A 24,337-nucleotide genomic window follows, 5' to 3' on the forward strand; every position below is an offset into this window, starting at 1 on the left:
AATCAATCAATCAAAGTAAAGCAACAAAGATTCATTTTGGTTTATGCAAATATATTCATGTGACATCTGCCCACGATATTATCAGACTACACGTAAACATGCATGTGAGTCATGCAGATCTGTTAATATATGAAAATTGGTCTAATTTCTAATATATATTTTCATATAGAGTTATTACATGTGTGCACAGGCTGCAGAAACATATAAAATATAGAATATATAACGTGCACAGACACATTTACTGTAGGAGGAACAGATCTGAGGAAATGCATGAGCTGTGATTTTATTTATAGCTAAAGAAGACAGACATGTAGCCTATTTCTCACCTTATTCAAATATGTTTCGTGCATGGGCGTTTATACAGTAATCCTCTGGTGTTGTTGTTGTGTAATCCTTTTGATTTACACTGATAAAAAAAAACATGAATCACAAACAAAGAGCTGGACGGATTTACACAAATCTCACCCAGAAACAAGACGCTGATTCATTTCATTTCATTTCATTTCATTGGAGGCTGCAGAAACATTTGTTCTAGTTTTAGGACCGGGACTCAAACATGAAGACAAATGATTTATTAAGGGCAAATCTGAGAAATGAAGGAGGATAAAGAGAGAAGAAAGAGAGAAGGAGAGAGTGAGACAGAGAGGAGGAGGAGGAGGAGGAGGAGGAGGAGGTGTTGGTGTCGGTGTCAGACTCTCACCATACACAGAACAAGCTCCTCCCCTCTCTCCGGCCGGGACTATATTAACTTTCCATGGAGCTCCACCTCACAACCAGAGGCACATGGAGTAGGATAACACAGCGCTGAGGGCTCGGAGCAACGCACACACACACACAGACAGACACACACACAGAGAGAGAAGGAGAAACTCTCTGCACCTGTCACTCTCTCGCTTCACTGTTGGATTTATTTTTATTTTTGTATCTTCATCTCCTCTGGACTTTTCTTTTCTTTTCTCCTGGATGGACTGTTAAACTTCTGCACCATGTTGCTGCGGCCGCCTCAGCAGGAAGATGTCGTCGCCCTCAGTAAGTGACAATGACTGTTTATTATTTTTTTTTTTTTTTTTGGCAGGGTATACACACAGAAGGAGCAGCATTGCATGTTTTGTGTTGTTGCGTTGCTGTGTTATATAAATTAAGTTGTCTATTTTCTGTAGGATAAGCCCCTTGAGTTGTCACAACTCATTTACGAGGGCGTCTTACACACATAACATCAAGACACAACACTCAGCACAATACAATGAAAGGAAACAAGACAATACAGTACAATAAAATAAAAACACAAGACAGATATACAAGAATCACTTGGACAAAATTGCAACCAAAGTTTGTACAAATATGAGATTAAATATAGCGACAGAGTTAATGAAAGCATGAGCAAGATGTTTCAAGATAGGAGGATGATCTAATACCCACAGGTAAATGGTTCCAGTCATTTGAACATAAATGCTTTTCTACCTATTAATTTCCTATTGTGAGGGACTGAAAAGTAGGGATAAGTGGTTTGATAGTTGGATGTAAGTTGCACAAAATACTGTTTTAGATAAGGCCGCTATAGTTAAGGTAAATACATTTAGAAGAGATAGATAGAGAAGAGAAGTGAAGAGACTGGAAAATAGTGAGTATTATAAGGACAATAAAGTATAAATCTTCAAATGATATTGTTAAGAGGAGCTAGAACACGTTTAGAGGAAGAAGTGTACACAACATCACAGTAATCTAATATTGGAAGGATCAGTTGCACAACAAGTTTCTTAGTAAAACATTTCCTGGACCTACAGTATAGGCTATAACATATTAATCCGACAATTCACTTTACATTTACTTTGTTGAAGTTGAAACAGTGAGAACAGCTGATTAGGAGGAGGAGTCGGTCGCGCTGACCTGCATGTACAGAGTTCAGCTGAAAAGTGAGTAAGTGAGTCAATAAGAGTCAGAGCAACTATCTATGATGATGATGATGATGAACGGAGGGTAAACAGCATGTGCAATGACTTCACTGGACACACAAACACACACACAGACCGCCGCGCTCCACAAACACCTTGCAACAGTGTTTGTTTAACTGGAGAGAGAGAGAGAGAGAGAGAAGCACTAACACTAACACACAGCTGAGAGATCGGCTCAGATCGGTGTCAACTGGTTGTTGTCGTGATGTAAGAGAGGAAACCTGAAGCAGCCGAGGCCGTGTGACGATGATGATGATGATTTATTTATATATTTATTTATTTATTTGAAGAGGACAGTGCACATTAATAAACATGACTGTAAAGGTGCCAGTGTTAACCAGAGGTTCATTTTCCACTGTATAGTCCTCCGGTAAGATGTTAAAAGCCATTAAAATATATAACAAGGACACAAGGAACATAGATAAAAACAGGAAACACAGGAAACACAAAAATTAGCACAAGAATAGAACGAAACCAGCAGACAATGACACTAAATAAGAGACAATTAACATGACACTACTAAACAAAAACAACAGATAGACAGTAATACAGGATGAATAGTGCAATTAAATACATTTAAGTGAGATGAACTGTTAGTTAGGGATGGATAGATGAGATGGAGGTGCAGCAACGCAAAGACCAGAGCAGAGTTTCTTGTTGGAGTTGTGCTAAGATGGATTGAGAAACACAACGAAACCAAACAACGAAACCAAAGATAATACAGTGTAATAAAGTGCTACAGTGCTCATGTAAATTGGGTGAGAAACAACTGGGATGGATAGATGAGATGGAGGTGCAGTGATGCAAGAACTAGAGCAGGGTTTCTTGTTGGAGTTGTGCTAAGAGAGACACAACGAAACCAAAAACATACAATGTAATAAAGTACATAGCTCAAGTAAAGTGCTACAGTGCTCGTAAGTTTGTCCGTCTCTTCTGGTGGAGGATGATTCAGGTCCAACTAACTCGTCTAAACCAGACAAATCTGATACATTTTTTATTCACTTTGACTTAGATATACACTTTTTTTTGTATTTTAGTATGTTAGTTATTATTTATTTATTTTATCAGCCTAGTGCTGCGTCTCCGGCCTCGTGTTTCATGGTGTGAATGACGATTTTAGAAAAATCTATCTATCTACAGAGTCAGACCTGACGACCTTGACCTCTGACCTTCCAGTATAAGTTACAGCTGTAGGAGGGAAATCAAACCTCCGATCAATAAGGAATCAATTAAAGCAGAAGTGAGTGATCCGGTCGTTTTGGCTAATGCTGCGTTCCAGGCAGGCTCTTGAAATCATAAATTACAGCTTCAAGTCACAACTTACGACTTTGTAGCGTTCCAGGCAACCCACTCGTGTTTTTCCGACCTGTTTTACCGGTGAAAGTCACTATAACGGCCACTCGTAACTTCCGACCCGTGAAATCATACCAGTAAGTCTTTTTGTACAGTCTATGTACCAGATCGAACTGGTACGACTTCACAGGTCGGAAAAAACCGAGTTTCCTTGAACGCACCATAACAGTCCTCGTCCCTACGTCGCCACATTCACAGCGTCCCTTGGCTGCACACACAGCCCTGCATGCCGTTCTCTCTCCTCATTGGATAAAAACTGTAGGATACGATAAATGTTTTCTCCTCGACTCAGAGCAGAGCAGAGGGACTGAGAGACCCGTGTTTCAGACCAAACACTCTATGTAAGTGATTGCTGTCGGAAGATATAACTATTTAAGACTTATATTAACACAAATATATCACTTACTTCTGCTTTAAGTATCATCATAGAACACTGGAGGGAATTAAAAAAAACAACAAAAAAAAGTCCATCCGTCAGGCCTGGAGACTCTCATGAGGAGGTTGAACTGATGATATTGACAATGAATATATGACCACGCTATGAGATAATAACACAACGTTACCAGACAGAGTTGTTTTACAGGTAAATTCATGCAAAACCGCTAATGTGCGTTGCCTTCAGGTGCAGATTTTCAGCAAGCAGACTCTGTATTTACCCTGAAAACGGCTCAGTTTCGTAACATTATTTACTTTACATTATTACCTCATAGCGTGGTGAATGTGCAGGTCACAACTTGTCCACCAGAGCGTTGTGGAGTTGTTGGATTGTGTATTTGATGAGTTTGATGAGGGAAACCAAGAAATCCCATAATGAGCCTCCGTAGCGTAGCTCTGAGCAGCTCACGGCTCTGCTCCACCATTCTAAAAACAGCTTGCACCGACAATTAAAGGTAGCGAACCTACTGCTATGACTATAGGGATTATGGCAATGGGCCAATTTGCCAAAATGTTGAACTATCCCTTTAATATGAAAATTATCTAATTTCTAATATATATTTTCATATAGAGATATTACATGTGTGCATAGGCTGCAGAAACATAGGCTATACAATATAGACTATAGAATAACATGCACAGACACATTCCAATAAATCATATTATAATGAGATATGATGATATATCGACACCTGATCCTGAACTATGAAGACATCTAACATCTAAACGCAGAGAATCCATCATCGGTCAGGCCTGGAGACTCTTTCTGTTTCTGTTTCTCTCTCTCTGGACTCTGTCGCATGAGAGAGAGAGGCTGCATCTGCATCTGCATTCCCGGGCACATGGCTTCTCACATGGTCTGCCTGCGGAGGATGCTGCTGATGTAGAGCTGCAGCTGCTCATCCATTCACAGCATCCACAGAGAGAGAGGGAGAGAGAGGGAGGATCAGAGCAGCAGCAGCAGCAGTCTGAGAGAATCTGCTGAGCCAGAATAAACCACCACCAGCCTCTAGTTCCTCCTTTACATCTCTGCGCTTTTGTTTTTGTCCGCAACGTGGAGAGGAAGCGTGATTGAGAGGAAGAGGAGGAGGAGGAAGGACTGACCGCTGCCAGAGGGAAACACCCCGAGTCGAGCATCATCTCGCTGCTGCCAGATGGACTTTCTCTCTAAATCCTCCTCCAGCAGCCTGCAGTGACCGACCTGTCTGAAATCTGAGGAGGGATTTCTCTCACTGCGACTCAAAACCGGAAAACATTATTAGCTAATAATTCCCAGAATCAAAAGGCAAAAGGCAAAAACAACAGCAGCTGGAGGAGCAAAAACAAACGGAGGCTGGAAAACAACAGAGGACGCAAACAACGCGTATGTAAAAATAAATAAATAATAGGTTTAATATTGACGTGCATGGGTGAAAGTCCTCATATAGGCTGCAGGATATCGGATTCTGCTGCTGCTGCTGCTGCGTCTTCTAGAGGAAAATAACACACAGAAAGACGCAGAGGTTTTAAATCCAGCTGGAAGCAGAACAAACTGTTCTCAGGCCTTGTTTTGTGCAGTTCAGGACTTTTCCATCTCTCCCCAATAAGGGCAATAAATAAAACAGGGACACAATGTCCTCTCTCTCTCTCCCCATCTCACCTCTGTTTATTCTCACCTGCAGAAATCAACACATATCAATCAGTGACAGGAAGAAGAAGAAATGACCTCAGAGAGTTCTGGTTTTACCCAACAGGATCAGGAGGACAGGGCTGGTGTTAATGATAAACTAGGCCTAGACTAATGTGTTTTACTGTTTCTGCAGCAGTGGCTGAACTTTGCTGCTGCGGCTCTACACGCACACACGCACGGACACACACACACGGATTCAGCCTATAATTGAAGTGTTGACACGCATTTGAACGATGCTGTTATCATTTCAATCATAAACCTGTAAATAAATAGAAGAGGGATTTTTGAATCTACCGCTATCACGTGATGTGCAACTGTTTTGAATGACTGTTGATGCTTTCACTGACTGCTCGGTGTTCCCAGTGCTTGATAATAGGCCTAGCTGTTCCTGGTGCAGAGGAAAGGGTAGGATGTAGCTACAGTATATTATGAAGGTGCAACGTTGCAGGACAAGGAGCTTCTTCTGTGGCTTTGTTCAATTCAATTCAATTCAGTTTTATTTGTCACTTTCATGAGAAACCATTTGTTTAACATGGGAGCGAGAAGCCGTTCTCCCTGTCATGTTGTATGCAAAGATAAGAAAAGATAAGAGATAAAAAAGAGGCATGTTTAATGTTGTTTTATTTGCAATTAAGAATAATCAACCACGAGGAGCAGCTGACTGCTGTTGTAGCTGCATAAGGTTGTTATTTACATAATCTGCTATGAAAAGGTCATATGTAGCCTTTATTTATTTCATTATTACGTGTATTTAAATGGATAAAAATGAATTAGAATTAAGATGAGACAGAGAACAACTGGTAAAATATTTCTAGTACCATAAACAGCATACTACATGTAAAAAAAGAAAAAAAAGGTCAGTCAATGTAAATGATGCAAATTAGATTTAATTTGTGATAAATAAATAATATAAATGCTGATCAATAACCTCCATGTAAAAAATAAGGACCGTGTATTGACCTCATCTGTCTAATGAACCCTGTGAACCCTTAGCCGAATATCTGATAATCAGTGATATTACAGTAATAACAATTAAAAACAAACTAATAATATGTTATTATCACAAAATAAACTGGGAAACGTATATAGCTACTCGTGATTTGCCAAAGGAGGAGGGACAGATTATAGATCACAGATTACAGATCGATCAGAGAGAGTCCGTGAAGGGCTCTCGCCACACATAAAGGGGTTTTTCCGACAGTCCTTGAAGGCGTCCCCGTGACGTCACGTCGCCACATTAAGCTCCGCCCAGTCTCAATGGCGATTGCAACAGACCCGCAGAGCTCGCGGAGCAGAGCGCACTCAAACCTCCTGATCTGAACCCGCAACTAAACTAATGCGACGAACAAGGACTGTGAGTAAAAACCGATCATTTTTCGACCCTTTTATCGTTGTTGTTATTTTTTGTGTGTGTCATTTTCCGCTGTGGATTCGTGGTCGTTTTTTTTTTTTTTTTTTTTAGCGGCTTTGTGCGGTAACTGAGCCGTATCACACCACGTAGTCAAGAAGAAGCCTCCGCCGCTAACGCCGCCAACAACGGCTCCTTTGTTTGTTCCATCGCGCTGTAACGGCGGGATTCACCGGAGCACCGGGGTGGATATTTATAAAACAGGCCGTGTATTTTTGGTCGCTGTGTTACACATATGGTCCGGTTGGTGTGTGTGTGTCTGTGTGTGTGTGTGTGGATGGCACCTACACACACACACACACACCCGGTTGTGTGATAGATTACAACGGCCAGGCGGCGGCGGAGGGATCTGGCTCTCTGGCCGTCAGTAGCGTGTCACAGCCGTTGTGCTGCCGCTGCTGCTGCTTCTTCCATTTCTGGCTTTTTTCCGCCACAAGGCCAAAAAACACAGGAACAGATGGAAGAAACGCGGAATAAACGGCGTGTTTTATTTCTTTATCTGATGCCAGAGGAGGCTGTATAAATATATAAAACCAGAAACTCTCGCCCGTGGGTGTTAATCTTGGCTAACAAGGTTCTGTAGTGTGGATTATCTCAGTTTTAACGATACTCAGAAACCGGACTAGCGAGCTCGGGAACCGGGTGAGCGGCCAGGGGAGGGGTTTAGTTTCCATTAATGTTCCCCCTGGAGGAACACTGGAGGTTTAGGGTTAATGTAAATATATATAATATAATACAAATATACTGTTGTTGAATGATGGTAGTGTTGAAGGCAAGACCCAACTAACACGAGACCAAACCAATGACAATGAGAGACCATTTCCTAGTCCATCACTGTCCCCAGTCCCAGACTAACTAGTCCTCATAATAACCATGTGTCTTCTTGATATTTACATTACTCCTCCTCAGATAAAAAAGAAAATATGATTTAATGTAAAATCTAAACCATATTTAATGTAGTTAAGTTTTGTAAATTAAGTTACCGGTAAGTCTCCTCCCACTGTAGTCGACACTGGTGACACCAAAGTTGTTCACATGTGGTTACACAAGCAGATACTTTAGTACAACTACCGGTATTTGAATGATCTGGAACTTATTGATTTACATACCATAAAACCAAAGTGAAACATCTGTGGTTTTAAAAACAAAAGAAACAAAAGAAAGATGTCACTGCAGCTGTGTCTGGTCTGGTCTGGAGAAAACATCCAGAATCCAACTCGATGAGACTGAGACCAAGACCTTGAGGATGTGGACTCAAAACCGGTCTTTGGTACTAATATAACACTGTGTTAGACTTTGATTTAACCTCCTGTCTTTCTCCCTCTTTGTCTTTTCCAGGTTATACCCAAATAAAATGGAGGATAGTTTTGACTGCGACTGTGGCGAACTGGAGCCACCTGATCATTGAGGGTTAAAATTATTTTTTACTCTTGAAGACTTAAAGGCCAGACTCATTTCAGTTTCAACAGATCAGGTGACTTGACAGGAAACGTACAGATAAATACATATTATTATTATTATTATTGTTATTATTGTTATTATTATTTAAAAAAAGAAAAGAAAAGAAGAATAAAAAAGAAAAGTGCATTGAAGCACATTTCACATGACGCTGCTCAGGACCAGTCATACACTGAATGTATCTGCACTGTGAGGATGCAACTACATTTTGCTTTTATAGTTTAACATAGTCTCTCTGCTTTTTAATCAGCCTCAAGTCCATTCCATTGCAGTCTATATATAAACACTAGTGTACACAGTACTGTTAGTTTATTTAAAGTTATTATTATCCAAGCATCCAGGATCGGATCGGATTGGATCAGTTCAACTTTTTTCTTTTTAAAAATTTTCTCTCCTTATTCAAGATGGAAAGAAAGTTTGACTTTGCGTCGGTGCTCTGCATTTGACGGTGAGGGCTAGACAGGGGGGACTGGGTAGTCAGTCTGTGAAGCAGAGGAGGAATTGGCCAATAAATTCCTCTGTTGGTGTTAAGGTTGGACTTGAAACAGGCCAGAGACCAAACGGTAGAGAGATAGCAGCAGGCACTCGTTGTAAAAAAACTAAAATAACAGGCCCAAAAAAACAAACAAAATCAGTCGTCATGGCAGAGAAGTTTGAGTCGCTGATGAACATCCACGGCTTCGACCTGGGATCGCGCTACATGGACCTGAAGCCGCTGGGCTACGGCGGCAACGGCCTGGTGTTCTCGGCCGTCGACACCGACTGTGACAAGCGCGTCGCTGTGAAGAAGATCATCCTGACCGACCCCCAGAGTGTCAAGCACGCGCTGCGGGAGATCAAGATCATCCGACGCCTCGACCACGACAACATCGTCAAGGTAAAACCATCATTCATAATAAAAAACCTCTTTTAGATATTCATTTATCGTCTTGGGGCTGCAACTAACGATTATTTTTTATTGTTAATTAATCTGTCGATTATTTAAATGATTAATCGATTAGTTGTTTGGTCAATAAAATGTCCTCAAATGTCTTGTTTTGTCCACAAACCAAAGAGAGACTCAGTTTATTGTTATAAAGGAACAAAGAAACTAGAATTTTCCACATTTAAGAAGCTGAAACCAGAGAATTTGAATCATGAATCAATGAATCAGAGACTTTTTTTCTCTAAAAAACTACTCTAACTGATTATTAGATTATCAGAATAGTAACATGATGATTCATTTAATAATTGCAGCTCTACTTTTTAAAAATATATTCTGAGTCATCATCATCATTTCTGAGTTTCTAGTGCAGGGTTCCCATGTTTCCTGGAAAACCTGGAAAATGTTTGACCAATTTTCCACTCATGGAAAACACATGGGAAGATTTCCTTCAAAAAAAAAAAGAGCTTGTTGTCCTGGAAAATTATTTATCCCATGGTGACATCAGCTACCAGAGCTCTGTCCCACTAAGGATTTACTTTCCAGTGAAAACTAGAGACTCTGAGTTGATGATTAAAAACAAAAACATGTTTTTGCGTTGTCCTCTAATAAATCTGTCTTAAATTCTAAGCTTGTAAGAGATTATTTCATAGATAAATTAGATCCACAGACTGCATATCTTTAAAGGGATACGCCAACATTTTTTTTGTGTGTCTTGCCTCACTCCCGAGTCCATGACCAGCAGATAGACACCATCCTTTCGACTGTGCGTGCAGTAACAAGGGAGATACGAGCAGAGCTGGCGCACCGCTAATTAGCTCAGCTCAAACGCTGGAAGTGTATAGGTAGTGTTAGCCTGCCTCCACCTAAAGTCGCTAATTAGCTTAGCTCAAACACTGGAAGTGTATGGGTAGTGTTAGCCTGCCTCCCACCTAAAGTCGCTAATTAGCTTAGCTCAAACACTGGAAGTGTATAGGTAGTGTTAGCCTGCCTCCTACCCGAGCTGAAATCAGCAGTCAGAAGCTGATTTCATTTTAGCTCTAAACTCTGTAAATATATCACTTTATCCACATTTCAAACATTTTTAGGCGAGAAAGTAGCCGTTTAGATCAGCAGTGTGTCTTTAATTTGTCTAAATACCAGCTGTTTACAATTTAGTTTGGACGACTACACTACCCTCGATGTAGCTAGCTCGAACCAAAATAAAGCGTCTTTGCTTGAACCCTCCATTTTGACCGATCTCGTCCCGTTAGCGGCATTTGACCGCTCAAGATGCCTTACCAGAGAGTTTTGTCAGCTCTGAGACGAAGATCGGCCCGCCGGTTTCCGTTTAGAGTTGCTGAAGAGTTTCTCTGATGACTTTAGGTGGAGGCAGGCTAACACTACCTATACACTTCCAGTGTTTGAGCTAAGCTAATTAGCGACTTTAGCTGGAGGCAGGCTAACACTACCCATACACTTCCAGTGTTTGAGCTAAGCTAATTACGGGCGATACGGCTCTATCTCCCTTGTTACTGCACGCACAGTCGAAAGGATGGTGTCTATCTGCTGGTCATGGACTCGGGAGTAAGGCAAGACACAGATTTTTTTTTTTTGTGTGTATCCCTTTAATGATCTTTTAATTCCTGAGTATGAAACAAGAGTTCATGTCAATGTCGTTGTGTTTGTTCTCCAGGTGTTTGAGACGCTGGGACCGAACGGGCGGCGGCTGACGGAGGACGTGGTGTCGCTGACGGAGGTGAACTCGGTCTACATCGTGCAGGAGTACATGGAGACGGACCTGTGTCAGCTGCTGGAGCGCGGCCTCCTGTCCGAGGGCCACGCTCGCCTCTTCATGTACCAGCTGCTGCGCGGCCTCAAGTACATCCACTCCGCCAACGTGCTGCACCGCGACCTCAAACCCGCCAACCTGTTCGTCAACACTGAAGACCTGGTACTGAAGATCGGCGACTTCGGACTGGCCCGCATCATGGACCCACACTACTCTCACAAGGTAAGCCCCATCGCCGCTGCTGCTGCTGCTGCTGCTGCTGGTCTGGAAAATGGAAACTATTGTATGGAAATATATTTATTTTATTTATCTTATCTTGGTTTGGTCTTATCTGAAGTTATTTGGGTTTAACTATTTTGTATGTGCTGTTGTACTTGGCCACAATCTTTGGAAATGATTTGGTTGCATAATGGCGTACACATTCAGAATAATGAAAACAAGATAAGTTGCATGCTTTTTTTTTTATATATATATTATGCACATCTATTTACTTAAATATCACTAATTATTTGAATTTTTTTACTGAGAAGTCTGGAAAAAAGTATGGAATTTGGACACTCTGCTAGAAGTCCATTAATTAAACCAGTGGTTCTCAAACTTTTTTACACAACGGACTCCCATTGGACAAAACTTTGAAGCAACCACCAGAAATACCACCTTATAGGCTGGGCACCTTAATTGGTGCACAACACGTAAATAAATATAAATTCATTCATTCATATAGAAATATTAGTTCTGAGACTGAAGAGCGTCACTTTTTTTAGTCGGTGTACGTTCAAATTAGGGCCAATGGCGTGAATTTTTGGAAATATTGTAGAGAATTTTTTTGGAAAAAAGTGGTTAAAATTCTCAAAAAATAATCTAGAAAAGGTGGTAGAATTTCTTTAAAAAAAAGGAATACGTTTCTCAACGTTTAAATATTCTAGAAAGAAGTGATAACATTTTAATTGGGGATTACCGGTAAATTGGGGATCCCCTCGTGGACCAATTTGAGAAGAGCAAACACGGCGGTGTGTTTGCTCGCTCTCTTCCCGCCCACAGACAGCGGTGATGATGATGGTGATGATTGATGATGATGATGATGTGTTGCTGTGATACGATGTGTTGTTTAGTTACTGCACCGTAATGAATGCAGCGAAGCGATCCCCCCCCAGAGTGACGCCACGGCCGCTTCACAGCAGGAAGTAAACAAACAGGATGTGTGTAGCGCCTCTGTTTCCCTTCTCAGGAGGAGAGAGTGAGGTCGTGGTAGAACCACAACCATGGGAACTTTGTTGTGTTGTGTTTTCCAGTGTGTATATACAATTAGAGGTGATAACAGGCTAAAGTCTAAATATATAAACAAATGGATCATGATGTCGTGGCTCAAAGATCATAATCCACTCCCAGGTGGAAAGAAAGAAAGAAAGCTGTTGTAGATGTGCTGCATTTTAAAATACATAGAGATTCAGAGGAGGTGGTTGTTGTTGTTGTTGGAGGATGATGATGATGATGCAGAAGACACACACAGACACACACAGCTGTTTTCCCTTTTTTATTCATTGTTTCTCATTGTTTCCTGCGAACTGTAAACACAGGCTCTACCAGGCCAGATGTTAACAACATACCAAACTGTTGAACTACATCTTAATGCTCCCCATAAACTCTGTAGAGCTGCAACAGTTAATCGATTAATCAAACAATAATCGATTATTCAATTAATCATCAACTATTCTGATAATCTAATAATCAGTTTGAGTAGTAGAAAAGTCCAAATTCTCTGATTCCAGCTTCTTAAATGTGAATATTTCTGGTTTCTTTGTTCCTTTATGACAATAAACTGAGTCTCTCTTTGGTTTGTGGACAAAACAAGACATTTGAGGACGTCGTCTTGTGGTTTGGGAAACACTGATGTTTTTTTTTTACATTTTATTGACCAAACAACTACTTGATTAATCGTTTAAATAATCAACAGATGAATCGATAATGAAAACGTTGTTAGCTGCAGCTCTAACACTTTGTATTTATCGATTTATTTATTCTGGTGAAGCAGTTTAACAGCAACAAGACCAGAGTGTGTGTGTGTGTGTGTGTGTGTCTTTCACCTATTATTGCTGTTGTTGTAAAAGGAAGAGGAAACTCCATCGTAGACCATATGGTGGTGGTGTGATGTGAGGGGAAATCTAGGTTGGAAAGTCTCCCCCCCCCCCCTCTCCCCTCCTCCCTCTCTCTCCCTCTCTGGATCTTCTTAGAGCAGTCAGATGCTTACACGTGTCTCAGATTAGTCATCGGAGGCTCTGAAGTGGTTCACGTGACGTGATCCCTCTGACTGGCACAGCCTCATTCACATCCTGCCTCATCTTACATTACTCACACACACACACAGAGTAACACACACACACACACACAGACACACACTTGTTTACCAGAACCGCCCCATTTCCAGCAGCGATACCCGCCGGGCCGGTCCCAATCATCATCATGATCAGCTTCGTATATTCTCACGTTAGTCATTCAGTCGGTTTTAAGTTTTAGGTGGAGACACAATGATCTGTGTTTGTAACAGGAAGAGGAAGCTGAAGGTTGCCAGTAAAGAGAGAGTTTATCACACCACACCCCCTCTCTAGCATTACTTTAGTCTTACTTTAGTTTATCTGCACATTATAGAGCAGCCTACATAAAAACAATGAAAGTAATGAAATTAAATGTTGTGCAGGAGAGAGGAAAAGACACCTCCCCTGTGTAAAAACAGCGGCAGTCGTCAAAAACAGATATATTTGTTTATTTCACATATCAAACGGAAACGCCAACTGGAAAGACTCTGCAATAAAACTGGATTATCTGTTCACCTCCTTGCCTACACAGACCACCTACAACAATACAAAGATGCACTCAACGCAGCCCGGACCACCTACTACTCTCATCTCATCCACTCTGGCTCCAATAACCCCAAGGCTCTTTTTTCCACCATAAACTCACTCCTCAAACCTCATGACAACACCCCCTCATCGTTTACAACAGAAAAATGCCAGTCCTTCCTTTCACACTTTCAAACAAAAATAGACACCATCTACAGTAACCTCAACGCCCCTGGAATCCCTCCCGTCTCACCACCAGCCTCACCTCCTTCCTCACCACCTGCCACCATCCAGCCCCTGTCACAGTTCTCTCCAATATCCCCAGCACAGTTAATAACTCTCATGACCGGTATAAAAACCTCCACCTGCACCCTGGACCCCATCCCATCCAAACTCATTAAGGACTGCCTCCCTGTCATCTCCCCACTCATCACCAACATCATCAACACCTCCCTCAGTTCTGGTTCTGTTCCTCAAACCCTCAAACTGGCTGCAATCACACCCATCATCAAGAAATCTGGTCTCAACACTGACAACCCAAATAACTTCCGCCCCATCTCCAATCTCCCCTTTCTGTCAAAAATTCTGGAACGTGCTGTAGCCTCTCAACTCAGAACCCACCTCACCTCCAATAATCTCTTTGAATGCTTTCAATCCGGTTTCAGATCAAAACACAGCACCGAAACAGCCCTCCTCAAGATTACCAACGACCTCCTCCTCTCCTCAGACTCCGGACACCTCAACATCCTCATCCTCCTCGACCTCACAGCAGCCTTTGACACAATCAACCACTCCATCCTGCTCTCCCGACTGAAATCCTCAGCTCACATCACTGGCACAGCACTCTCCTGGTTACACTCCTACCTCTCCAACCGACAACAGTTCATCAGTATCAACAACTGCACCTCCACCACCGCTCCTCTGTCACAAGGCGTCCCCCAGGGATCAGTGCTTGGTCCCCTCCTCTTCATCCTCTACATGCTCCCCCTCGGAAAAATCATCCACCATCACGGACTCCAGTTTCACTGCTACGCTGACGACATCCAACTATACATCTCCACCAAAGCCATCACCAACTCCACCCACTCCACACTCAGTAACTGTCTCACCGAAATAAACAAATGGATGCAAAGAAACTATCTCCAACTCAACAGTAACAAATCAGACATCATCATCATCGGTCCCACATCCTGCACCAGAACAACCCAAAACTTCAGCCTCACCTTCAACAACTGCACTCTGTCCCCTTCCCCACACATCCGGAACCTTGGAGTCATCTTCGACAGCCAGCTTAAGTTCGACCACCACATCAACCACATCACCAGGACCGCCTTCTTTCACCTCAAAAACATTGCCCGTGTCCGCCCCGCACTCACCAACTCTGCTGCTGAAACCCTGATTCATGCTTTTATCACATCCAGACTGGACTACTGCAATAGCATCCTTTACGGTTCATCATCCAAACTCCTCAATAAACTGCAATACATCCAGAACTCTGCCGCCCGCCTGCTCACCCACACCCGCTCCCGAGAACACATCACCCCTGTCCTCCAGAAACTGCACTGGCTCCCCATCGCACACCGTATACAATTCAAAATCCTCCTGCTCACCTACAAATCACTTAACAACCTGGCCCCCACCTACCTCACAGACCTTCTTCACCACTACAACCCCCCCCGTGCCCTCCGATCCTCAGCAGGAAATCTCCTGACCCTACCCCCCCGGACCAAGCACCGAACCTGGGGGGACAGAGCCTTCTCCGTTGCCGCCCCCACCCTCTGGAATTCACTCCCCCAACCCATCAGAGACTGTACAGACCCCCACACCTTCAAATCACTTTTAAAAACCCACCTTTTTAAACTGGCTTTTAATCCATAAATTAAATTTGTGTATCTTGTTCTTGTATTTTAACTGTGATAATTTACTGCATTGTATTTTAAATTGTGTTTTTATGTAAGCGTCTTTGAGCACTTGGAAAAGCGCGTTACAAATAAAATTTATTATTATTATTATTAAAATTTATTAAATTTATTAAAAAGTTCAAAAAGATATAACATAAAGAATCCAAGACAACGTGAAGGAGAAAAAACATTGGCATTCTCCGACTACAGCTCTAAGCTACTGTGCATACATTTGTGAAGTACAGAAACATGTTTATACATAAGAAATACAAACATGATTTAACATTGTACAATGCAATACAAAACCTTGATAAAAATATAAAGTAATCCCAGTTTAGATTAGACCATGTGGAAAGTATTGACTGGTTAGCAGAAGTGACATTAGTGCTCTGCTCCTCCTAAAGTGTTGTAAAGATAAATTAAATTTTATCTTTACAACACAAGATTAAAACAGATGAATAATACACCGTAGTTCATAATATTAAATGCAAGAAGAAACGTGTAACGAGTGTATTTTAGATGAATGAAAGATAAAGATTGACTGATCCAGAAGTTACAACTCTTTCGCTAAAGAGTGAGTTTTTTTCCAGTTTTTTTTTCAAGAAAGTCAGTGAAGATGTTGGTCTTTAGTGATGTAGTTAAAGGTTAAAGCGTATTGATTGTGAGAAAGTCCAACAATATGGAAGATAAGAGTCGTTTGAATGTCGTGTATGATCTGAATGTCTGAGGAATCTCCTCCTCCTCTTCCTCCTCCTGTCCATCAGTTCACCACGTGGCCCCTTTTTCCTTCTGTATGAGCAGTTTTTGCTGATGGGAAACAACAACATGCTGCTGCTGGCAAGTGGCTATTGAAAAGCTGCTTGTCTGGCTGGTGTCCGTGTGTGTGTCTGTCAGTGTGTGTGTCTGTGTGTGTCTGTGTGTGTGTGTGTGTGTGTGTGTGTCTATCAGTGTGTGTGTGTGTTGTGTTGCAGGCGACTGCTGCTACAGACGCTGCCGTCGCTCTGATGCTCCTCTCCTCTCCTTTTACAAACAGTGTTGCTGGTTTTGTCTGGTCAGTGATGGTACAATGGGCATCGTCCCATCTGATGGTGTCTGTGTGAGTTTTTAAAGGGACAGTTCAACATTTAGTCAGATCCTCCTCTCACCATAATAACCCCTCTAGTCACAGCAGTAGGTTCATCGTCACCTTTAACTATCGGTTAATTAACTATTCTGTTCTAAAAGCGAAATTGACGGCTCCGACTACGTGCAGGTCCCAACTTGTCCACCAGAGCGTTGTGGAGTTGTTGGATTGTGTATTTGATGGGTTTGATGAGGGATAGGGGACCTGGACCGTTCACCTCCATTGTGTTCACTGAGCAGCTCACGTCTCTGCCCCGCCAATCTCAAAACAACATGCACCGATAATTAAAGCCCCAGTATGTAACTTATTTGGCTTTTTATTAGCAAAAATCAAATCTGTCTTTCATAAATCCGTATTTCACTGAAGGTGAATCACAGCTGCATACAAAGTAAAGCTTTCTGGTTCCTTAGAATGAGTTGTTACAAGTCGTTACAAATACATAAGTGGGCGACGCACCGAAACCGAGGCGGCCATGTTGCATCGCCATTTTTTTTTATGTTCAGTGTCAGCGTGACCGTAGGTAACCACGGAAACCGAGCGGAGCTGTGGGCTCGGCCTGTTAAAACTGTCACCACTGTGTAGTGTGAGGAAGGACGGAGGCACTGGTGTTGCATTCAGGTGCAGTCAGGCAGACGGCCGTCGGCAAACCAACCGGATGTCATTTTACTCCACCAGAGAAAGACGGTAAAACAATACCACATCACCATGACAACATATTGTCACATTGCCTGTATTGTTTTGCCTCGTGCTGGCGGAGTCGGACCACTTGTTTACATAGACGCTTGTTTATCCTGTTACATGCAGCGTCTGTTGTCTGTCTGACGTCTGCCCGATTTCACCTGAATGCAACATCAAGAATACGTTCAGATATGCAACCGCACCGCTAGATGGGGGATTTTTTTTTTAAAGGTGATGATGAACCTACTGCTGTGACTATAGGAGGTTATTATGGTGAGAGGAGAATCTGACTAAATGTTGGACTGTCCCTTTTAATAATGACGTGACGCTGACGTGTGACAGGCAGGATGAACTCAACACTCAGAGACTTTTGGACAAAGTCACCGAGGGCAGAATCTCTAAATCTCAGTCCCCACTGCCCTCTGGGTTTATGAGGCTTTAGGGGAGGAGGAGGAGGAGGGGGAGGAGCAGCTGGGTGGCTGAGTTCATGTTATCTGAATAGAGTCGTGTTTCTAAATAAAGACGCGCCGCTCTTTGCCAGTTGAACCTCGGTTTCTGTGGCGGCGTTTAGCGGTCGTTGTTGTTGTTTCACCTTTTTCCTCCTTCTGTGTTTTTTACTCTGTTGAAAAACACGACACCTCCTCCTCCTCGTTCTCCTCCTCCTCGATTCCCCTCAGGCTTCTTCGTGTTAATGCTGCATGGGATTTATCTCCTTTTAGTTTTAAGGCCGGCCCCTTCATGGTGGTGGTGGCCCTGGATCAAGAATGACAAGAATTCACGTGCACTCATCCAACCTCTTTCTTTTTCCTCCTCCTCCTCCTCCTCTCTGCTCCTCTCAGCCAGCTCTTTGTCTTTAACTGTGGGAGTCAATCTGAGGCCTGTGTGCCCATGTCCGCTTTTTACTTTAACCTTCTTCCAGTTAACAACGACACACAGAAAGAAAGAAAGAAAGAAAACCACATGAAGGGTTATTCTATTAGCTAAGTGGCTGAGCTGTTTTTGTTTTTTTAAACGGAGAGGCCGTCGTCGTCCGCTCCGTATAAACTCCTCCAGGATAGAGTGACACGTTTTAATTTTAATGTGCCGAGGCTGAGTGAGATCACATCTGCTGCTGAGCCGAGGGCGAACACAACACGTCAACAATTTAAACTCTTTATTTATAGATATTTTTTTAAATATATTTTTAGTGCAGAGACTGGAAAGGCAAAAACAAAAAAACATGGGTTGAGGTCCAGCAGGGTTTGATCTGTTTATCCAAAAGACAAAGTACTAGATTGAAGATTTCTGGCCGAGACGGACTCATATAATGATGCTATTGGTTGTTGGCATGAAGAGCGGCACTAATAGAAACTGTTAAAGTTAAATAAATAAATAGAAACTGGGCCGACTGGTGGATCTTTAGCTTCGCTGTGGTTTCAGTGTAAAAAAAGTCTGTAATTTGAGATGCTGCAGAGATAATGACGGGGAAGTTTTCAGGAATGTTATAACGAGGGGGTTCACCGAGGTTAGACTCTCACACTCACACAGACTCGCACACACTTCACACAGACTCACACACTTCCACACACTCTCACACAGCTCCAAACCACAACTGCAGCAACAGCGCACACACACACACATTTGACCCAATTATTCAGCCAGCAACAAGCCCGTCTGGCTCCAGACCGCACAGAATCCAACTAAAGAAACAGAGGAGGAGACGAGGCCGGATGAGTTTCAGAGCTGCTTTCTGTTTTTAGTTTTTATTTAACAAGTATCAGGACCTGATGACCGTGTTTTTTAGATTTTAGATTTTAGATTTATATGTTTGCACGGTTAAAAATATATAAGTAAAAGGAACAATTTGATAAGTTACCGTACGTATAGTCAAAGGTACATTGTGTAGGAATTGACTAGGGCTGACCCAAAAAATTCGAAGCTTCGTTCGTTGCCATGGTAATCGATCATGAAAGTCCGTGATCGATTTTTTTTTTCCCTTTTTGACACCGGTTCTCATCGGCAACTGTTACATTAAAATGAGTAGGCTACTTGGCATCCTGGAAACCTGCCTGATTTAGGAGATATGCAGTGTTTGTTTGCCATTACTTTCATTATTTCCGCTCGCGCATTTTTCATGCTGCATTCACGTGAAATTGGGCAGACAGCCGCTGCACGTAACGGCATAAACAAGCTGCCTGCCATGTCAGGTGGAGGTGGCGTCTGTGAAAAGTCACCGCGGTAACGCAGTGAGGAGGAATGGAGCGTTACACTGATGCTGCATTCACCTGCAGTCAGGCAGACGGCCGTCGCTAACAAACCAGATGTCATTTTAGTCACAGAAGTCCAGAGAAAGCCGGTAAAACAATACCACATCGCCATGACAACATATTGTCACGTGTATTATTGTTTTGCCTCGTGCTGACGGACCACTTGTTTACATAGAGGCTTGTTTATGCCGTTACGTGCAGCGGCTGTCGTCCATCTGCTGTCTGCCCAATTTCAGGTGAATGCAGCATGAAAAATATGATTGAGTTGCTTGCGATATACAAACACAACGCTAGATGGGAGGAATTCCTACACAATGTCCCTTTAACAATAATACTGTATAATGTCATACAAAGAAGACAACAGAACATGCAAATGAACAATCAGAAATATATAAATGATAATAATAAATATGAACACGGTGTTTATTAATCTGTCAGGTTTAAATTATAGAGGCGGTTTAATTGTTTATCCACATTAATTAGCTTCATATGTCCGATGTGTTATCTCTATTTATAGAGATGAAGGCTTTTTATCCATGAAATAATTCAGTGTAGAGTGTGTGTTTCTGTGTGTGTGGTAGTGTGTGTGTGTGTGTGTTTCTGTGTGTGTGTGTGTCGCTCCAGTCGTCGTCTTCATCCCCAGACACGCAGGTTCACCAGCTGGAGATGACGATGACCTCATCTCTCAGCGTCCACCTTCACTGACATGTGGTGTGAGCTGCTAAAGGTTGCAGCACTGATGACGAACACACACGCACACACATTACCACACACACACACACATTACCACACACACACACACACACACACACACACACACACACACACACATTACCACACACACACACACACACACACACACATTAGCACACATATTATAGAGGAGCTGTAATGACTCATTAAATGTCAGCGTGCTCTAATTCAGATCAGGTGGTTCAGTTATTCACCCACTGCTGCAGTGGAGCTGGGATGTCTGATGCTTTAATGCCACAGTGTGCGTCTGTGCGTGTGTGTGTGTGTGTGTGTGTGCGTGTGTGTCCCACTTAGACACACTCAGTGAAAGTGTGTAGTCTGAACTTTACGGCTTCGGCTCGAAGGCAAATTTCTCTAATCGTCTCCTTCAGGTCCAGAGTTCAGGATTCAGTTCTTGTGCAACGACGTCGACCATTTCATATCTGACCCCGTCTGTCTGTGTGTGTGTGTGTCTGTGTGTGTCTGTGTGTGTGTGTTGTAACGCCGGCTGCATGTTTCTCCACCGTCACCACATCCTCACAGGTCAAATCATTCACAAGCTGCTTCTTCTTCAACACCAGAGAAGCTGCAAGAAAATAACACGAACACACTGAAATATCTGTTTTCTGTGTTGATATTTGGATTATTTTTTTTTATATTTGCAGCGAACAACGGCTTTTTATTAATAAAACAGGTTATATCTTCAAGTTTACCTGTTGCTTCCTGCAGCATTTTCATTATTTCTAAGCAGAAGTTTATTCCTCCAACTGTATTTATCATGATTATCATGTAGCAGCTGTGAAATATAAACTAGATTAGGAGAGTTTTTCTAAAAATAGACTCTCGGGGGATAAAAAATAACTTGATAATGTTTCTTAATATATCACAACACATCATCATATTGTTGTCACAATGGTGACCGTCTGATCGTCCTCGACCTCATTATGAGCTTCACTCTGACCAGCGGATTAACTGGTCACCTGAAGGAGAAGGTGCCAGGTGTGTGTGTGTGTGTGTGTGTGTGTGAGAGTGTGTGAGTCCACATGGCGTGTCATTTATAGTCCTATTGAGACGAGGCGTGCAGAGCAGAGCGGCGGCGGCGGTGGCGTGTGAGTGACATCAGACACTCGCAGCTAAATTAGGGCAGAAACAGAAGCTGCTGCTGCTGCTCGGTGACCGATCTGGTCTCAATGCAAACTACGACAGCATGGAGAGGAGTTGTTTCACCCCCCTGCCTCCCCCTCCCCCCTCCCCTGTGTGTGTGTGTGTGTGTACCAACCAACACAAAACAAACACACACTCTCTCCCACAGGTCGGTTTGCTTTGCTTTGTGCCCGTGTGAAGCGGCGGCGGCATCAGGGGATTATCCTGCTGCTCTCAGACTGCTGACACGGCCGCACGTGTCTGTCTCCCCCGTTCTCTCCCCCTCTTTTATCTATCGCCTCGTCTTTGTCTGTGTTGGCGTACGTGACCGCGGGTCGGAGCCGGTCCGTCGTCAAGGAGTTTAGTGCCGGACCAGGAGGCAGAAACCGGTCTGTTCCTGTCCGGACTCACTGATGATGATGATTCTCGAAACGTGGTCGTAGATAAAACACAACACAAACTGATGATTATGAAGTGAAAGTGGTTTTAATTTCTCCCTCTAATCTGTTACAAAGACATTTTAGACACATTCTCCAGTGTTTTTAGTTTAGTTTTCTGGCTGTTTTTGAGTTTGTCGTAGATAAAACACAACACAAATGATTATGAAGTGAAAGTGGTTTTATTTTTCTCTTTTAATCTGTTACAAAGACATTTTAGACACATTCTCCTGCGTTTTTTAGTTTAGTTTTCTGGCTGTTTTTGAGTTTGTCGAAGCCAAATGTTAATGTGTCGCCGCAGAACTGTAGCATCGGCACAAAACCAACTCAACTTTATGAAGCACTTTAAAGTCAAAGTGCTGTACATGAGTAAAAATAGAACATAAGACATAAAACACAATAAAACGATAACGATGTTAAAACAATAAAACGATAACAGAGTCTCATGCTGGGTTACCCAGGAAATATTACTAAAACTGCTTCATCACTTGTTGAACTCACTAAAACTAAACTGAAATAAAAAACCATGGACAATTATTAAACTATAAAAACCTTGACACAGATTCGCCGTTTTAGCATCGATACAGAGTTGTGTGACAGGTTGTTTTCTTCTGAGGGAACTGGTTGTGATGCACACACGGACCATTTTTAGTAAAGAGTTTATGAAATAACTGGGAATATTTATTTATCATGTTGGGAATAAATGAATAAAGTTTTCATTGTTGGGAATCACTGGGGTAGAAGATGGAAGTGAAGTAAAGTCTCTTCAGTGAAGCTGTGAATGAATCCAACAGGTGTTTTATTTTATTTTCAGGGTTCCAACCCCAAACCTTGAATACCTGGAAAATGGTTGACCAATTTTCCAGTCATGGAAAACACATGGATCCCGGAAAAGCTTCAGTTGTCCTAGAAAATGATTTACCACATCAGCTACCAGAGCTCTGTTTGCTGTTTTCAGACCTCACTAAGGATTGTTTTCAATGTGTTTCCATGTTTGTGGTGTTCTATGATAAATTCATAGGAGTTTCTAAGCATGTTACTGTAAGAGATTAATGCAGAACTTAGAGCCACAGATTGCACATCTTTAAAACCAACTTCTGGAGCTGGGAGAGGAAGAAACAGAGAAACAAAAACTGTACAAAATAAACTGGTCCAACTGTCGAAAAGAAGACTTCTCCAGAGCATGAATGGGACACAGGATGTAGAATAACATGGAGCCGCTGAAAATGTCCGGGAAAAGTCCTGGAAAATGATTTCAAGAAATGAGTGGGAACCCTGTATTGTATTTTGTTTTATTTTATATATTTATTTTCCGTTCTCTCTGTGTTTCTCTGCAGGGTCACCTCTCTGAAGGTCTGGTCACCAAGTGGTACCGATCCCCTCGCCTGCTGCTCTCTCCCAACAACTACACCAAAGCCATCGACATGTGGGCGGCCGGCTGCATCTTCGCCGAGATGCTCACGGGGAAAACCCTGTTCGCAGGTAAACAAAACAAACAAACAAAAAAAAACACTGACTCAGCGTCTCACAGCTTATGATGACTCGGCGTTTACGGCTCGAAAACACATGAGTCACAGCAGTCGGTCGCTGTCGTCGTTTACAGTGGAGCTGCTTCACACACAACACAACACAACACACAGAGATGAGTTTAATCTGAGCCCGGTGATGAGTTATTGACAGAATTAAGATAAATTCATTAATAAATAGCAGCTGACTCGACGTTTCATTAATCTCCAGTCCAACAGAAAGCCCAGATCTGCTCCCACTCTCCTCATTGGTCTCTTTTCTACAAATCCATGTGGGTTAAAAGTGTCCTGAGCTGCTGAACAACACAAGCAGGGTTTGAAATTAACTTTTTGACCTACTAGCCCAGTGGCCAGTAGGTCAAAAAGTTACTTGTCAGACAGATTTTTTTTTACTAGCAAAAACCAACAAGTTGCTTCACTGTTGTATTTCGACATCACTAGTTATATAGCAGTCATAGTCGTAGAACCATATAACAGTCATCCTGTTCTTCTCAGTCAGTTTGTGCTGTGTAGACGATGACCTTTCAACGTTTCTGGAATAACAATATAAATCCCAATGCAGCAATAAGAAGACACATGAAGCAGATTATATTACCATTATCATGTCTTTATTATAATAAGACATTTATGTAACATATTTAAACACCAGCTATAGCAGAGTCTCACAGATTGCACTTTTGAAATGCTGTTCAATCAACCACAAAAATAAATGATTAATAAAAATACTATTTAAATAAATAATATCA

General features: G+C 42.2%; 1 protein-coding gene across 2 annotated transcripts in view; it reads left to right on the plus strand.

The window, feature by feature from the left end:
* Positions 1-787: 787 nt before the first annotated feature.
* mapk6 (mitogen-activated protein kinase 6) overlaps positions 788-24,337 on the plus strand; it is a 31,583-nt gene continuing 8,033 nt past the window's right edge. Inside the window, exons 1-4 of one of the 2 annotated variants that reach the window (XM_083996836.1) lie at positions 788-1,029; positions 8,156-9,152; positions 10,873-11,190; positions 23,403-23,547. In XM_083996836.1, the coding sequence (XP_083852962.1) occupies positions 8,916-9,152; positions 10,873-11,190; positions 23,403-23,547 (700 nt within the window). In that variant the 5' untranslated portion in view covers positions 788-1,029; positions 8,156-8,915. Of the gene's footprint in view, positions 1,030-6,662; positions 6,764-8,155; positions 9,153-10,872; positions 11,191-23,402; positions 23,548-24,337 lie in introns of those variants that run through there. The other variant, XM_083996837.1, reaches the window with a different exon arrangement.

Source organism: Trachurus trachurus, assembly GCF_905171665.1.
Source record: "Trachurus trachurus genome assembly, chromosome: 3".
Taxonomy (NCBI): domain Eukaryota; kingdom Metazoa; phylum Chordata; class Actinopteri; order Carangiformes; family Carangidae; genus Trachurus; species Trachurus trachurus.